The following is a 17074-nucleotide window of genomic DNA, read 5'->3' on the forward strand; positions in this document are numbered from 1 at the left end:
AGCAGGCTATCTAGGCAAACTAAATATATCATCATTATCAAGTATCTGAAGCTTCTAGACCACTACTTCCCAAACTTGAATGTGCATATGAATCCTCTGCACATGAATCGTCTTGTAAAATATAGATTCTGATTCCATAGGGCTAGGATAAAGCCTGGACTTTTCATTTCTAACAAGCTCCCCAAAACATGGAGCTGGTTCAGGGACATACATACACAAAAAACATTCCAAACTATTTTCTTTAAATGTGTTGTAAATAGGCTTTTGTCTGTACTAGCCTGTATTTCAATGATTTCTTTGCTGTTTTCTGGATTCTTTCTCCATTTCTTGTGAGATGAAATTATAAAAGGCAGATGGCTATTAAGCCATATGGATGTGACAATGCAGGTTCTGCTGTGGGCAGAGGCATCTCGGAGATCACTTTCTCCTCAAGGACCCAATCAGGCCACACGTGACATCCTTGCTCCATTCTTTTGGGGACAGTGGATGGGAAAAAGGTTAGTGATTTTAGTTTGGCCAGTCCAGCCCTCATCTGTTCGGACTTTCTTGATATTCTATCATACCCATTTATTTTTATGTGGAGTCCCGCAAGTATAATTTCACATTTGTCCAATTTGGCACTGAATGTTTTAACACTAGAATGATTCACAGAACTAATCTGAGGGAGTGAGCGTTTTTTAGCTGCCCCAATTTGGGAGAACAGAAGCAGCGAGCACTGATGTGGGAGTCAGGAATGCTGAGTTGTGCTCTTAGCTCAGCCAGCAGCCAGTCATGAGACCTGGGAGAGACATCTGACCTTCCAGAATGTTTCTCCATGTTTAAGATAAGGATAGGGATGCCAAATAAGATTGAGTGGTTGATAGTTGGTTAATCACTCACTGGCCCGCTCCTCCCTCCCTTCCTCCCTTCCTCCCTTCCTTCCTTCCTCCCTTCCTCCCTTCCTCCCTTCCTCCCTTCCTCCCTTCCTTCCTAGTATTTATTGAGCCTCTATTCTGCCCTAGGCACTAAGGATAACGGGTAGACCTACGCATGACTTCTCAGATGTGCTCCTTTGTGTGTCAGACAATTTGGTCAGGTGGGCAGAACCAGGATCTGTGAGTCATTACTTCTGAATTCTAGACCTATCTTTATAATGCTAGTGCTCTAAAGTCACCTGTTCTGTGTCTCAGCTTCCCAGCTGTCAAATGGGGACAGTAACTACTCCCTCATAACTTCTCACAGTCTGTTATGAGGTAAGATGAGCTACAGAGGGTCCAGCCTCTCAAGGTTCACCTCTATGGGAAGCTGACACCTCCATGCATTCAGGAAGTAAGACACTAAGATGCAGGATTTAATTTGAGTAGAATCTCAATCCGTTAAGCTGCCTTGTTTCCTTAGATTCTTTTTTTTTTTTTTTGGTGAAATTCTCAAAGAAAAATAATGATTGTAAGAATTGCTGGTGGAAGAGAAATTAAGTGTTACGTGTAAGAACTTACACTCTGAAATCAAGTAGACCTCGGTTTTAACTTCATGTCTCTCATTGATACCTGTGTGTCTCAAGCAAGCTACTTAACCACTGTGTACCTCAAGTTCCTCTACAGCAAAACAGAGATCAAAATAGTAGTAAAAGGAAGCTAACAAAGATTAAATTAGGTAATGTACGTTTGATGATGATAGTAATGATAGCTCCAAGCACAGTCCCTGGCACATGCCACCTGGGTACCTGTTAGAACTTGCATTTGGCTCTGCTGTTTTGCTGACAGCTTCTATCAAAATAATTAAGTTGTTTTTTGGGGGAGCTAGAAGCTTAGAGATGGGCAGGGAAGAAAAAAGATTTCAGGGAGGCAGAATATTACTTTCTCTTATTCCTTAAATAGTATTATGTTTTAGTAGCTAGGAGTGTGAGGAGGTAGTTCTATTTTTATCTTAGCTCAATTCTTAGTTTCTATTTGAGATTGCTGGGGAAATCGCCTACCTAAAAACAGGGGAGTTGGAGATAGGAAGGATTACTTTCTCTTTTCCATTTCTTTCTTTTCTCTTTTTATTATTTCTCTATTTTAATTTTTTTTTGTTTTAGTTTTTGCAGATGAACTATGACAATCTTTACAGAACGTTTCGAATCTTTCCTTGGTCATTCTGAGATGCTTTCCCCAAAGTCCAAAACATTTGAACCAAAACTAGAACACTCCAGGTACTCTCTCCAAAAGACCCCACATCTGCATATCTGAAAAGGACTGCCCAATCTGAATTTTTTCATTTTTAGCGGAAAGTCTGGTATATACTGCTTTAGAATGCTTATTCTCTTTGAATGGCCAAAGTGTCTTGAAAGCCTTGAAAGATACGTTGGCATAAAAAGGAAGGATGCCAAAACATTCATGAAATATTAGTTGTTCAACAACCACTCCATGAAAGCTATGTGGTGCCTCCGAATTGACCTGCCCTAAGGCTGTAGGGCTTTTCCTGGGCTTAGTTTACATAGCCCTAGGCATTCATGAGCAGGCTTCATTTCCTGCATTTAGCATTAGCAGAGTTAATTTTTTTCCCCTGGAATTAAATACTCCCTCCTTAAGGATTCTCTTACCAAATCAGCTGTTCCCTCCCCTATGCGCCTGAGGCAAATACGGCCTTGAATTTGTAGAGCTACTTACTTATCTGTTTCCCAGCAAGATACTAATTTACATCTTCCTTCCAAGCCCCCAGAGGTAGGGATTCTGTGAATATTTGTTAAAATGCATTCACCAAAAGAGAGTTCCTAACTCCAGGCTGAGAACCAAATGCTATGTGATTTCTAACCTTTTTACTTATCTATGGCATTCATTTTTTCTGAATTTTCTCCACTGAGCTCTGTGTAGTTTTACATTGACCTTGAAATGCCGATAATGACGACTATTAAAAAGCAAGACCCAAGCCTGTAATCCCAGCACTTTGGGAGGCCGAGGCGGGTGGATCACGAGGTCAAGAGATCGAGACCATCCCGGTCAACATGGTGAAACCCCGTCTCTACTAAAAATACAAAAAATTAGCTGGGCATGGTGGTGCGTGCCTGTAATCCCAGCTACTCAGGAGGCTGAGGCAGGAGAATTGCCTGAACCCAGGAGGCGGAGGTCGCGGTGAGCCGAGATCGCGCCATTGCACTCCAGCCTGGGTATCAAGAGCGAAACTCCGTCTCAAAAAAAAAAAAAAAAAAAAAAAAAAAAAGCATTGCTCTTCACTTAGACAGAATGCTGCTTCCCTGTGCTGAGGGCCTGCTTTGCTAGGGCTGCCTTCCTGTGTGGCCTTGTGTGTGCCACACTGCAGGCTCAAATCATCATTTTGGGGGATAACAGATTTTGTTATGTGCGCCCCACCCACTTCCCCGGCTTCCTAGGGAGTGCATGCTTGCCACCTCCTTCCCACTCCTCCTGTGGCAATTCACATTTAGCCATATCTCATTGCTAGGTGAGAAGCTGAAGCTACAGAAATAAAGAGAAGGAAGACATTGGCTCCTAGAGTGTGAGAGGCGGCTGCCTTTCCTTTTAGCTTTTGTAAAATTTATCTTTTCTTCCCTTTCATGTTGCTGCATTTGCAATTTATGGTAGCATGACGGGAGTAGGTTCATTTAATCATTCTGCCAGAGAAAGCCCAAGATCTCTAAAAATGATAATCACACATGAATTTATACACTGATAAGCAGTTTCAAAGCACAGCTAAAACAGCATCTCACTCAATAAAAACTATTAGGCTTGTTTTATTAGGTTAAGATAAATATAGTTCAATCCATTCTTTTTCCACTTCATCTCTCCCATTGGGCAAGTTCAATTAATCCATTTATTCTGCCTGGTTGATTGCTGCTCTACCAAATTGGAATGAGTGAGGTTTATGATTGCAAGTGCCCTTTTGATTCAATTATTGCTATTTGCCCCATTTTACCTGTTTAAAAATAGGTTGGGATTCATTAACCCTGTCTTGCAAATGGATGCTCAATCCAGAAAGGAATCTAAAAAAGCTTCTGTATTTATATTATTGGACTTGATATTTCCCCTTGTTAAAGGGATTTCCTATTTTTTTCACAAATTTTAGTGCTTGACTTTAAATACGACAATTTCTAAAAATGATATATTTGTATGCATACATACTTTTAAAAGTCATATACGTGGCTAAAGTTAGAACAGAATCTCAAGATTAGATGCAATTTACAGGTACTAAAATAATTACGAATAAAGTTTTATGTAGATAACTCTTTTGCATATTAAAAATTGCTCTGATTTGCTTAAAGTGATACAATCTATTGTGATTTCCTAAGAGCACTGACTTGGAAATTCTATTCTTCTCTGCTTCCCAGACTACAGAGGTGGCTTGGGCTGGAAGGGAGAGTGAAGGGGCCTTCATGGCTATCTGGCAACCTAAATACAGCATCTCCTTCCTGATGAGCTATCCTGATAGGCTACATTCACACTGGAATCAATGGGATCATGGCCCAAGGAAACGTCATAACATCTAGGAAAGGATATATCAGCATAAGGGATTTGTTTATCTTAAAATACTTTCACTTCTTACCTCTTCAACCAGTTGCAGCATACGACGGGTGCTTTCCAGCGACTAAGATTAAACAAACAAACAAACATAAACATTATGAATGCAGGATCCAGAGGTCCTGGAAAGTCAGAAAAACTTTCTTTACTTGAGAAACACAAAGGGTCTCTATCACATATTCTTTTCTGTTGGCAAGTGAAACACAAAATGTCATTACATTTTCAAACTTTTTCCTGTCAGGCTTTTTACATGATCAGATTCCCTAAAGCAATTCCATTAAAGCTTATCTTCATAAAATCAAAACCATAGGAAGCTGATCTTGATATCAAAGACAAAGTAATCTGGAGAAGATAATTTTGCATGCTCAGAATGCATGAAAAATTATATCAAATACTCAGAGGACTAATTTGGCCTCCCTGGGCCAGAAATATTGAATTTTAAACACGAACATAATTTTTCATGAATCGAAATGAATATAACATCAAGTTTCTTACAAAACTCCTAGAAACACTATTGGAAGTTCTTATCAATATAAATTAAGTTGTTGCCTTAGGGTGAAAAAAATCAAGCATGTTTGAAATAACTCGCCTATAGGAGACAGCTATAATAATTATCTTCATCTTCAGATAAGAAAAAATGAGATGGGAAGTCTGAGCTCTGCAATGGTCCCTTGGGCATGGCGTTGTCACTTTTTTCTCAGTTCTTTTGAAACGACTAGAATCCAACAACGAGTGTGATTTCTCAAAGCTTTGCTTTTAAGTGACAAACTTATTTTGAACAAGATTCTGCAGGAACCTGAAGGATGTTAAGTTCCCTGGAAGAGCTGTCAGTTGGCTGCTTTTTGAAATAGAATGGCTGCAAGTAGCAGTCTGCTGGTAAAGGTTTAACTACCGGCTCTCTAGGACGAATATACGAAGACATACATGTATTCAAGTGTATTATATTACTCGTATAAAGGATGAATGGCACCAAATTTACAAAGAATAGTAAAATATACAATACTCCCTTTCTTGTAAATTCCACATAGCCAGTTGATTCTCACAGAAAGCTTTTACTGATTTTTGCTGAACTTTTGTTCCTGTAGCTAACCATGTGATGAACCAGTGTAGTTCTGACATGAATGTTGGTTGGATATTCTCATTTATGTTAATGAGTAAGAAGAAAATGAAACGATGAAGACATGTGTTGGAACTTGACTCATTTGTGAATGACAAAAGGGATTTCTTGTATTAGGGAATCATAATTTTCAAATACTGGAAGATTTCCTCTTTTTGTGTTATTCATAGTATAATAGCTCCAGACGTATATAATTTTAACTTTAATCTGCATTATTAATATTTCCTCCACTTTTTAAAGTCTAGGCAATCAGCAAAACAATAAGTCAAGTCTGATCTGTACTATTTGCAGATTCTTGGACTATAAATATTCTTACTCTATCTGATTTTTAAATTTTAAAGTATTTTTAGACACAGGAGTCTCTCTATGTTGCTCAGATTGGTCATGAACTCTTGGCTTTATGTGATCCTCCCACCTCAGCCTCCCAAGTAGCTGAGGTTACAGGTGGGTGCCACTGTGCCCAGCTCTGCCTGATTTTAAGCTACAATTTCATACTACGATCATGAAGTTGGAAAAATACATAGTAACACATTATTACACCTTATTTCTACCCTATAGATACAATGGATGGATCTCAAAAGCATGGATAGTAGTAAAATGTAGCAAAATAATTAGGAAGTGATGAGGTTTGAGTGTTTATTATTTTTGATTTTAATATAATCTGTCTAATTGTCAGTTTATGTAATTCGATTTTAATAATGGCTGCATTTAGCAACTAGCTTGCAAAGTTTCCGAAAAATGTTAACAATCAGCTCTCAGAACTGAGCCTTCTCCAGCACAGCACTGCATGTAAGGCACCCAAAGACATTTCTTTCTTAGAGGACCTTGACTTCTCAAGATTTCTAGAAACTGAGAGTTAGGACCAAGATATTAATTCATATGAAGGTTTTATAATCAACTCATTCTGGTCTGCAGAAACCTTAGGTGTATAGAAAATCAAAGTCACATTACTTTTTCTAAAATAAATTGAGACATTAAAAGAAAGCCTTTCCCTACCTGAACCTGACAAACCACTTAGGCCCCCATCTTTTGCCTCCCTCTCTAGGTCTCCATTTCTTACCTCATCAGCCAACTGGTCAGCCCTTCTCTGCATCTCCTCCAGCTCATTGCGCATGTCTGCGTCTTCGGCCATGGTAGTGGTGGGGAGTGGCTGGGCGCCTGGCCTGGGGGGTCAGTGATGGGTTTGGCCCTGGACCTGGGAAGAAGTAGATTTGAAAATAGGAGAGCTTATGTAGGTGTGTGCAAAGACCAGAAAATCTAAATGGCCCATACTCAGTCCATATGACTCAAGTTTTCTGAACTGAAAGCTATGTTCAGACAGGGGTCAACAGGATTGTGCTATTTCTCTGAAAGGCGCCACAAATACATACTTGCTAAGTCTACCATGGAGATAGACACCTATCTACCTATGAAGTATTTTATTTTTTGAGATGGAGTCTTGCTCTATTGCCAGGCTGGAGTGCAGTGGCATAATCTCGGCTCACTGAAACCTCCGCCTCCCAGGTTCAAGCAATTCTCCTGACTCAATCTCCTGAAAGCTGGGACTATAGGTACTCACCACCACATGCAGCTAATTTTCAGATTTTTTTTTTTTTTAGTAGAGATGTGGTTTCACCATGTTGGTCAGGATGGTCTCAATCTCTTGACCTCATGATCCACCTGCCTCGGCCTCCCAAAATGCTGGGATTACAGGCCTGAGCCACCATGCCCAGCCCCTATGAAGTATTTTTAAAGAGACAAACTACCCAAGGGTTGGAAATGATAATGTGGAGGGATGTGGTTTGGGGTTAGTGCACCTTTATCATCCCATTTATTTATTTTTCTTTTTTCTTTTTTTTTAAATAGCTCTATTAAATTATAACTGATATACAGTCCACCCCACATATTTGAAGTGTACAACTTGAGAAGTTTTGATAAGTATACACCCGGGAAAACATGACCACAATCAAAACAATGAACATACTCATTACTCCCCCAAATTTCCTAGGCACCCACTTGCCCCTGCCCCATCCCACCCAACTATGCCCAGAAAACTTTCTGTCACTATACATTAGTTTGCATTTCCTATAATTTTACATAAATAAAAATCACATAGTATGTACTATTTTTTGTCTGCCTTCTTCCACTTAGCATAATTGTTTTTGAGATTTATCTATGTTGAAGAATGTATTAGTAGTTCATTCATTTTTGTTGTTGAATAGAATTCCACTGTATTTAGAGAAATTTGGAAGCCAAAGACAGACAATCTTTCATCTATTTCAGTTGTTATCAGAGGTTGCCAAAAGGGCTTGTGTGAGGGTGAGCCACTATCACTCCAAAGAGGATGGGTCCTTGTGCCTGAAAGGTGACCAGTCCATTTCTTGGCTACTCTCTTGAAATCCTACATGGTGCAAATGATGGGTAGCAGGACTGAGTCCATTCCAGAGAAAGCCCTCCTTCCTTCTTCCTTCTCAGATATTTATTGAGCACCTGTAATATTCCAGACAGTGCTAGGCACTAGGGATACAGTGATGAACAAGATAGGCAAATTCTCTGCCTTTAGAGTTCAGCCTAATTGGGAAGATGCAAGCAAAAGAGGGAATTCGATGATTCAGTGTGATGATATTACACTAGGGGACATGTCTGGTATCATGGGTGCCCATGGGTTTGCAACAGGCCTCTCTGAGGAAGCCATGTCCCCAGGCCATCAGAGGGAAGGAGGTAAAGGGCCCAATGGGGTAGGAATCTGCTAGAATGAAAACTTCTCTGTGAGTAGCACATTTGAAGAAGGCATGGGCTCTTGTCTTGTAGCTAAGATGGTCAATTGTGCACTTTATCTTCAATCTTGCATGGTACAGCATGATCTCTGGGAAATGGCCGTGCAGCCAGGAATTACATTTCTAGTTCCCATTGCAAGAAAGTGGTGCTTCGTGGCTAGAGACAGTCCATGAGTCATAATAGAATGATGCGTGTCCCTGTCAGTCTAAGGCAATTTGAAAGCAGGTGTTTTCCTCCCTCTCTTTCTCCTTCTGCTAGAAAAACAGAATCTTGAAGGATGGCTAAGCCATAAGACAGCAGGAACTTGGGTCCTCCATATTCCTGAACGGAGGAAAGTGACTCCTGTCTGGTAACACCTGGACTCTTACACAAACAATATATTTCTATGATGCTATGGCAATGTGAGCGTTGTTTTGTTATAGCAGCCTGTGTTAAACTAAGTAATGTCTGAAGAAACTTAAAATGGAAAAGAAACATTGCACAGGAGCATGATCCCTAACCAAAAAACATATTTGTATTTGTCCTTCTACTGAAAACTGAAGCTGGGAAAGGAAATTAGATTTAGGGCCTTGGGGTACTACCATGTTTATTACTATTATTATTTGCATGAGAATCAGAATCACTTTTTGCAAAAACAAAAATGAAAATCCTGTATCAAAAAAATCAGGAACCTACTCACTGGGAGGCAAGCCTATATCCGAGCCTGGGGAAGGAGGCTCTGCTGTCTCGCCTCCCAGGTCCACGATTCTACTGCTCTCTCAACAAAGATGGAATCTTCTGGGCTTTTAATTTAGTATATATTAATATCACTTTCCAAATTTATTGCTCTTGTGAAAGACATCATACTATTTAAGGTTCTTAGGAGGAATCCTAAAGTGAAACTTCTTTGGAGATAACAGGTTTTGCAGTTCTCTACCCAGTGATTCTTGAGGAAAGCATCAAGTATGAAGTCAAAGTAAAAAAAGAAATAATACAGCAGGGCCGGGCGCGGTGGCTCATGCCTGTAATCCCAGCACTTTGGGAGGCCGAGGAGGGTGGATCATGAGGTCAAGAGATCGAGACCATGCTGGTCAACATGGTGAAACCCTGTCTCTACTAAAAAATACAAAAAATTAGCTGGGCATGGTGGCGCATGCCTGTAGTCCCAGCTACTCGGGAGGCTAAGGCAGGAAAATTGCTTTAACCCAGGAGGCGGAGGTTGCGGTGAGCCGAGATTGCGCCATTGCACTCCAGCCTGGGTAACGAGCGAAACTCCGTCTCAAAAAAAAAAAAGAAAGAAAAAAAGAAATAATAAAGCTTCGGGGTTGCATTATTCTACCACTGGCTTTAAACAAATAATGGAGTAAGTTAATGTGAGGTTAGTTTTATGGGCAGTCTTTAATAACTGACAGAGCATCTTACTATGAGCCTGCTAATTTTCGAATGCCTGTTCTGGCCACTAGAACATGTGCTCATGAGATGATGTAGAGATAAGAACCCTGTGCTTTGCTTAAATACATGAGAGTTTATTTCCATGTCTCCATTTTAGAAATTAGGATCTAGAAAACAGACATCGGAAGGAATTTACACCAAGTCACTCCTGAATCGCAAGACACACAGAAATGAAATTCCAGCATTCCCAAGTGACTGGGGATCTATCCTCCAGAATAAAGCTGTGGACCTGTGGGGAAGTTGAGTAGTTTGTGAGCCATAGTTTAGTGAAGTGGGTGGATAAAGGCGTTGATGTCAGGAAGACCTAGCTGGACTGTTGGCTCTGGCACTGAGAAGCTGGGTGAGTCTGGGTAAGTTCATCACCATCTCTGAGCTTTAGTTTTCTCAACAGGACAAACAATACCAATCTCATGGGGTTGTTGAGGGGAATAAATTATAGAATAGTTCTGGCCAACCTTGTTTGTAAAAAAGGATGTGGAGCTTAATATTCAGAAAGCCTTGCTCATTCGAGACAGTCCCATAACCTTGGCTAAGAGTGGAACAAACCCAGTATTTGTTAATCAGCTTTCCTCTACTAACGTCTGGGCACGAGGCATGTGGCTGTGGTGCTGAGCACCGTGGAAGCCTGAAACCAGGGAAACCAGCAGAGTGCCTGAGCCTCCAGTCTCTAAGCAGCACCTCTCACAGGAGTACCATGAGGAGACAAACAAGAGTGCCTTCTGGCCCGAGCTCTATCTTTACATTTTGCTGCTGGGTTTCTGGGGGAAAATGTCTATCTTCAGCCTAAGCAAGGCATTGACCTTTCCTTTAAACAGGTCAGTTTATTACAAGGCAGGGGCCCATGTGCTTTCAGACCTGTAGTGCTATTGCTCTGTCCCACTCTTTCAGGTCTATTTGCTGATGACTCTTTCTGTGCATGCTCTCTCTCTTCTCTCTTCCTCTCTCTCCCCATCCCCCCTACCACGCATACTCAAGTTTCCTGTGTTTCCTTGGCTATCTCCTCTCAAAGTTGTTATTCTTAGCATGTGAAGAACAGCTGTAGGGCCCCCTGGCTCCAAGCTGACAGCAAGCTATCCAGGTCTGGCTGATGGGCAGCTGGTGCGATGGCAGAGAAGCCATGTGGCAGACACCCTTGGTTTCATCACTGTCACGGTTCCCCCAGGAGCTCCCACACCTTTGTCCTGCTCTAAAACATGAAGATACATTTGTGATTTGAAGGGAGGGCTGATGAATCCAAGAGGTCTCAAACACACAGTATTTCAACGCTGAAAAAGCAATTCCCCTTCTCCTAACAAGAACCGCTGGAGAGCGGGCGCTGAGTGCACCTCCAGATCTTCTGTTGGGATGTTTAGCTAGTGTTTAATAAATTGCTCCTATAAACCCCAAACTCATGCGTGTTAGCATTCTAAAAGACAGCAGCTGAAGAGGCATAAGGATGTTTATTAATAGTAATTTCAATAGCTGAAAGGATGTCAGTAGTGAAATGGCATTTATGATCAAGACAGCCTGTAATACTTCCCTCATATTAGCACATTAAACTGCATCTTGAGATTCAGGAGTGACTTGGTGTAAATTCCTTCCAGTGTCTGTTTTCTAGATCTTGGGTGTTGCAGAGCAGGTAGAAAGAGGAAACTAGGAAGCAGAGGAAAGTAGAAAGAAAAGCCACTCAAAACTATTCCCGGAGGCTCTGATGTAAGACAACCTCTTAGTCTATTGAGAGCCTAACAGTATCTAATTGATCTCAAATAATTAGTGCTGATTAGCAAAGGGCCTGGCCCCTAGTAAGGGTTCAATTCATGTTAACTGACATGAATGAAGTATTCTGACACCCTCAGGTAGCATTCAGTGTTCCCCAATCAGCACTTTTCAAGGTGCGGTCCAGCACAGTGTTTCCAAAACATCCCCCAGAGTCAGAATAAGCAGAAACCTTGCTTAAACGAATTGCTGGGCCCCACCCTCAGGGATTCTAATTCAGTTGGTCTGAAAGGGGGTCACTTGTCCCTTCCTTCCTTCCTTCCTTCTTTCCTTCCTTCCTTCCTTTCTTCTTCCCTCTTTTTTTTTTTTCCACAGTCTTGCTCTGTCACCTAGGCTGCAGTGGAGTGGCACAATCTTGGCTCACTGCAATCTCTACCTCCCAGGTTCAAGTGATTCTCCTGCCTCAGTCTCCTGAGTAACTGGGATTACAGGCATGAGCATCTCGCCTGGCTAATTTTGTATTTTTAGTAGAGATGGGGTTTCACCATGTTGGCCAGGCTGGTCTCAAACTTCTGACCTCAAGTGATCCACCCGCCTCAGCCTCCAAAAGTGCTGGGATTACAGGCATGAGCCACCAGGCTGGGCCTCTGGAACATATTTTAAAACAATGCATAAAGTAGAATACAAGATATAAAAACAAATTTGCCTTTGATTGATTATTCCTACAGGGTTTTAGGATTGCAAATCAGATTTAATCTGTATGATTAATCGCAAAGTTATAGGGTACCCTTGCAGCTCTCAAAACAATTTCTAATTTCTGTAACCAACTGCAGACAAACGTTCCCAGCCCCAGTAGCAGTGGTGAGAGACAGAAACATCTGAGACAGATGTTTAACATTAGAAATGGAAACATCTGAGGGTCTGTCACTGTCAAGATACTTGCTTCAAGGTGGGCAGGCTGTAGTTATTCTTTGGTGTCAGGGGTAATCTGAAAAGCTCCTTATTCTTTAATGCTACACACAAGTCTATCTGAAACCCTCATAAGATGGGAGGGCAAATGGACTCCACAGAAAACCCTTCTTCCCTGTCAAGGGGCTTATTTAGCTAGGTGCCTTAGGGTAAAAATGCTTTCCAGCTGAAGACTCTGGACTGAAATATGAGTTTAGGGCCCAGGAAGAGAGGTGAGTGTGGATAGAGCAGTGTGTGTTTTTTGATATACAAGGTGGATAGGGACATGGCTATTATGCTAGGGACATTGATCATTAGTCCAAGAGCCATAGGACGGGAATGTCTCAGGAAAGATATAAGGAAAGTGTACCCTGAGCTAATATCTATTTCTTTCTGTTCCTCTTTTAATAAGTAAACCAGACTAACAAATATGTATAAATCAACACCCATCAGCTGCATTATCACAGAGAGCCGAAACCTACATCTTTATGTCTCCCCACACTGGTCATCATTTGTAGGAAGCGTCTGCAGGGTAGATCCTTCTCTTCCTGCAGACCCTGCCTGTTTTCTGGTGGAGGTACACTTTCAAATTAAACAAAAGTTTATAAAAACTCACTATATTCAACAAAGCCCAAAGAAGAACAAAAGGACTTTATAAACCAAGCGGGACAACTCTCCTTATCTATTAATAAGAATCATACTGACTAACACTTATGGAGGGCTTACTCTTTGTTGGGCACTATTTTAAGTACTTTTTATACAAAGTATAACTTTACATAAACTTTCAGTGAAACACAGTGTGCATACTATTACTATCCTCACTTTGTAGATTATGAAGCAGGCTTAGTGGTAACTATTGACATTAGGCTAAATGTTAGATCAAGAGTTTGGGTCATTTAAAAAATATCTTTTCAAAGCATATTTATTCTCAAAGCAAAGTGTGTGGATATCTCATGTTTTCATTACAAACTGGAGACTATTTTTAGATTCATATATATATTGGAAAACAGTACAGGGTTATTTCACAGGTACATCTCAGTAAATCCCAGTTTTTCTTATTATCATCTTTATCTATATTTTAAATCACTGGTTCTTCCACACCCCCCACTCCCACCTTTATTCTTCTTTTTTCTTCCTAAGATGTGTTATTGTGTTGTTCCTTTTATATCTTCTTGAATTGACAAATGACTCATTTACTTGGCATTTTTCTTGTTTTGGGTATAGTATACTTACTGCTATAAATCGTCCTCTATGTGTTACTGTGGCTGTATCCTATAGGTTTTGGCATATAGTACGTTCTTTGTTATTTACATCTATAGAGTTTTAATTTTCAGTTTTAATTTCTTCTCTAATATAAGAGTTATTTGAAAATGTGATGTTAAGTTCTAAATATTGAAAGGGCTTTTTTGTAATTTCAATATATTGAAATTTTATTTTCAATATATTGGAAGTGGTCCATATAACTTTTACTTTTTGGAATTTGTTGAGATTTCCTTTGTGCCCTAACACATGGCCAAAGTCTGTGAATGTTTAATTTGTGTCTGGAAAGAAAGTTCATTCTGTCTTTGACTCTAACTACCTACCTATTGACATCCAATCAAGCAGAAAAGGAAGGTTTATGTTATTCAAACTCTCTGAATTCTTTAGTCAGTTTGACCTATTGGTTTCTGAATGGGGTGCGTTCAGGTCTTCCACAGTGAGTTAGCTCCATCAGTTTCTTCTATTTCAGCTCATTTTTACTTTTTACATTTTGCAGCTGTGCTGTCATATGTTTATAGGTCCGTGGTTGCTACCTTTTCATAGTGCATTATTGCATTTGTCAATGATGAAGATCAGTATTGCTACCATATGTTATTCATGTTGCACAACCTTGATCAAACTCTATCCAATCAAATATTCATTTCTCTTAGCCTTATGTCTCTCAGATTCATTAGAGGAACCAAAACAACAGCAACAACATCAAACTAGATGTGAGAATTTATCCCGGCCCGGCACGGTGGCTCACGCCTGTAATCCCAGCACTTTGGGAGGCCGAGGTGGGTGGATCACGAGGTCAAGAGATCGAGACCATCCTGGTCAACATGGTGAAACCCCGTCTCTACTGAAAATACAAAAAAATTAGCTGGGCACGGTGGCTTGTGCCTGTAATCCCAGCTACTCAGGAGGCTGAGGCAGGAGAATTGCCTGAACCCAGGAGGCGGAGGTTGCGGTGAGCCGAGATCGTGCCATTGCGCTCCAGCCTGGGTAACAAGAGCGAAACTCCGTCTCAAAAAAAAAAAAAAAAAAAGAATTTATCTCATGTTAATCAGTCATTTTGTCCACCCTCCAGTACAGGGCACCATTAGGACCATTAGGAGACTCAGAACCCGTGGCTCCGTGGAGCTTTCAGTCAGCTTGGGAAGTAAATGATGTTGGTAGTTTGTAGGACATGTGAACTGGGGAGATTAAAATAACATAGCATGGTCGAGGGTGGAGCACAGGCACAGAGTCACCCCCAAGGTGGGAGCTCGGCCTCTCACACCTACCAGCCTAATATGGAGATCATGTGCATCTAAGCATCTAAGTCATGGGTTAATGTGCTCTCACTCAGTTCATGGTAGTCACGTTTTTTCCTCTGGGTTTCTATTCTTGCCCTTTAGAAAGAGCCAGTACTTGGATTTGTTTGGAGACTAATAATCTCTTTCCCTGACTGTGATGGCATGGGAATATGATTAAAACTGGGTTTAGTGCTATTATTTTCTCTAGATGAAATTGCTTGAAGAGAATGCAAGTGTAAGATGCAAAGCATGTATTCTAAGGGAATAATTAAGCACAGTGACTGCAGCTGAGACAACTCTCTAAGTCCCCTCATTGGAGGGGTGAATGAAACTGGTGGAGAGGTGATTCCTTCCATTTTCTGAATCATCAGAATTTGACCCAGGTTTGAAGCAGCCTTTCCCTATTGGGCAAAATCAGCTGGATTTATTCTAACATTCTATGCCACATAACTCTTAGTTGTCAAAACACTTTTCACAATAATAGCTATTTATCAAGAACTTGCAACGTGATAGGAATCAAACTAGGAACTTTATATAAAACTAAGGGGTTATATAGAAACCTTCAAACCTTTGGTACTCAAATGTGGTACCCAGACCATCATCAGCCTTACCTGGGAGCTTGTTAGAAGCTCCAGCCCAGACTTACTGAATTGGATCACTTACTGAACAACATATCAAGCACTTAGTTTAAGAAGTGCTGCCCCAAACCACATGATCTCTATATTAGGCTGGTAGGTGTGAGAGGCTGAGGTCCCACCTTGGGGGTGACTCTGCCTGTGCTCCAACCTTGACCATGCTATGTTGTATTAACTTCCCCAGTTCACATGTCCTGCAGACTCCCAACATCATTTACTTCCCAAGCTGACTGAAAGCTCCATGGTGCCACAGGTTCTGAGTCTCCTAATGGTGCCTGTGCTAGAAGGTGGATAAAATGACTGATTTCCATGAGATAAAAATCTTGCATTCAGAAAACAAAGAGAAGATAGTTATTAGAAAAAGCACACTGACAACGTTCTGTTTCTCCCAAATAACAGGGTTTGTGAAGGCTTGTTGTATAAAATAGAGGAAGCCAGTTGCGGTGGCTCACGCCTGTAATCCCAGCACTTTGGGAGGCCGAGGCAGGCGAATCACGAGGTCAAGAGGTTGAGACCATCCTGGCCAACAGGGTGAAACTCCGTCTCTACTAAAAAATACAAAAATTAGCTGGGCATGGTGGCGTGTGCCTGTGGTCCCAGATACTCGGGAGGCTGAGGCAGGAGAATTGCTTGAACCCAGGAGGTGGAGATTGCAGTGAGCCTAGATTGTGCCACTGCACTCCAGTGTGGCGCCTGGCAACAGAGCAAGACTCTGTCTCAAAAAAAAAAAAAAAAAAAAAAAAAAAAGAAGATAGAGGAAGAAGACACGGAGGATTTTGCGTATTGGAGAGACTCTGTGGATGGTACTAATATATTATTCTTCTTCCTCTGCAAATAATTAAAGCTCATGTCTTAATGCTAAACTAAGGAGCAGAGCAAAAAGTACTTTCAGCAAATAACATGTTGGAAGTTTCTGTTTACATTTTTATCACTAAGAATGGGCATTTCTTAAATCTTCTGTGTTCATAGTTATAAATTTTCTGAAATATAAAATGGACTCGGCTCCTTGTTATATTTTTGAATATTCCTGTGCATGAAATTCAATCTCCTCTTTTCATAACAGGAAATACTGGTCTTAAACTATTTTCTAGTTAAATCAGATTGCATTTCAAATATGATCAACACATGTCTTGTGAATGAATTGATATACCATCTTTTATCCATTTTACACCCATTTTCTGGATACCAGATGAGTCACAATGGCTCAAAATAGGACCTCTTAGTAGCATGGTCTGAGATGTCCTTGCATCAAAACCTTTTGTAGTTGCTTGTTAAAATGTAGATTCCCAATTACGTTACCTGTGGAAAGCAATCTGGAGGTCGGACTAGTATCTGCATTTTCAACAACAACCATAGGTCCTTCTTATGCCTCCCAGAATGGGAGGATCCATGTGTAGCATCACTTAGGGCTGAAGGTCTTTGCAAGGATCCAGTGGGAAACTCTAGTAACCTTATGATAAACCA

General features: G+C 40.8%; 1 protein-coding gene across 2 annotated transcripts in view; it reads right to left on the minus strand.

Moving 5' to 3' along the window:
- Window positions 1-17074, minus strand: part of SNAP25 (synaptosome associated protein 25) — an 85722-nt gene that overhangs the window by 24470 nt on the left and 44178 nt on the right. For both annotated transcript variants that reach the window (XM_012455432.3, XM_012455433.3), the window contains exons 2-3: window positions 6668-6802; window positions 4516-4557 (exon numbers count right to left, since the gene is read on the minus strand). In XM_012455432.3, the coding sequence (XP_012310855.1) occupies window positions 4516-4557; window positions 6668-6739 (114 nt within the window). In that variant the 5' untranslated portion in view covers window positions 6740-6802. The remainder of the gene's footprint in view (window positions 1-4515; window positions 4558-6667; window positions 6803-17074) is intronic.

Source organism: Aotus nancymaae, unplaced genomic scaffold, assembly GCF_030222135.1.
Source record: "Aotus nancymaae isolate 86718 unplaced genomic scaffold, 86718_ANA_hifiasm-v0.15.2.pri h1tg000029l, whole genome shotgun sequence".
In the NCBI taxonomy this organism is placed as follows: domain Eukaryota; kingdom Metazoa; phylum Chordata; class Mammalia; order Primates; family Aotidae; genus Aotus; species Aotus nancymaae.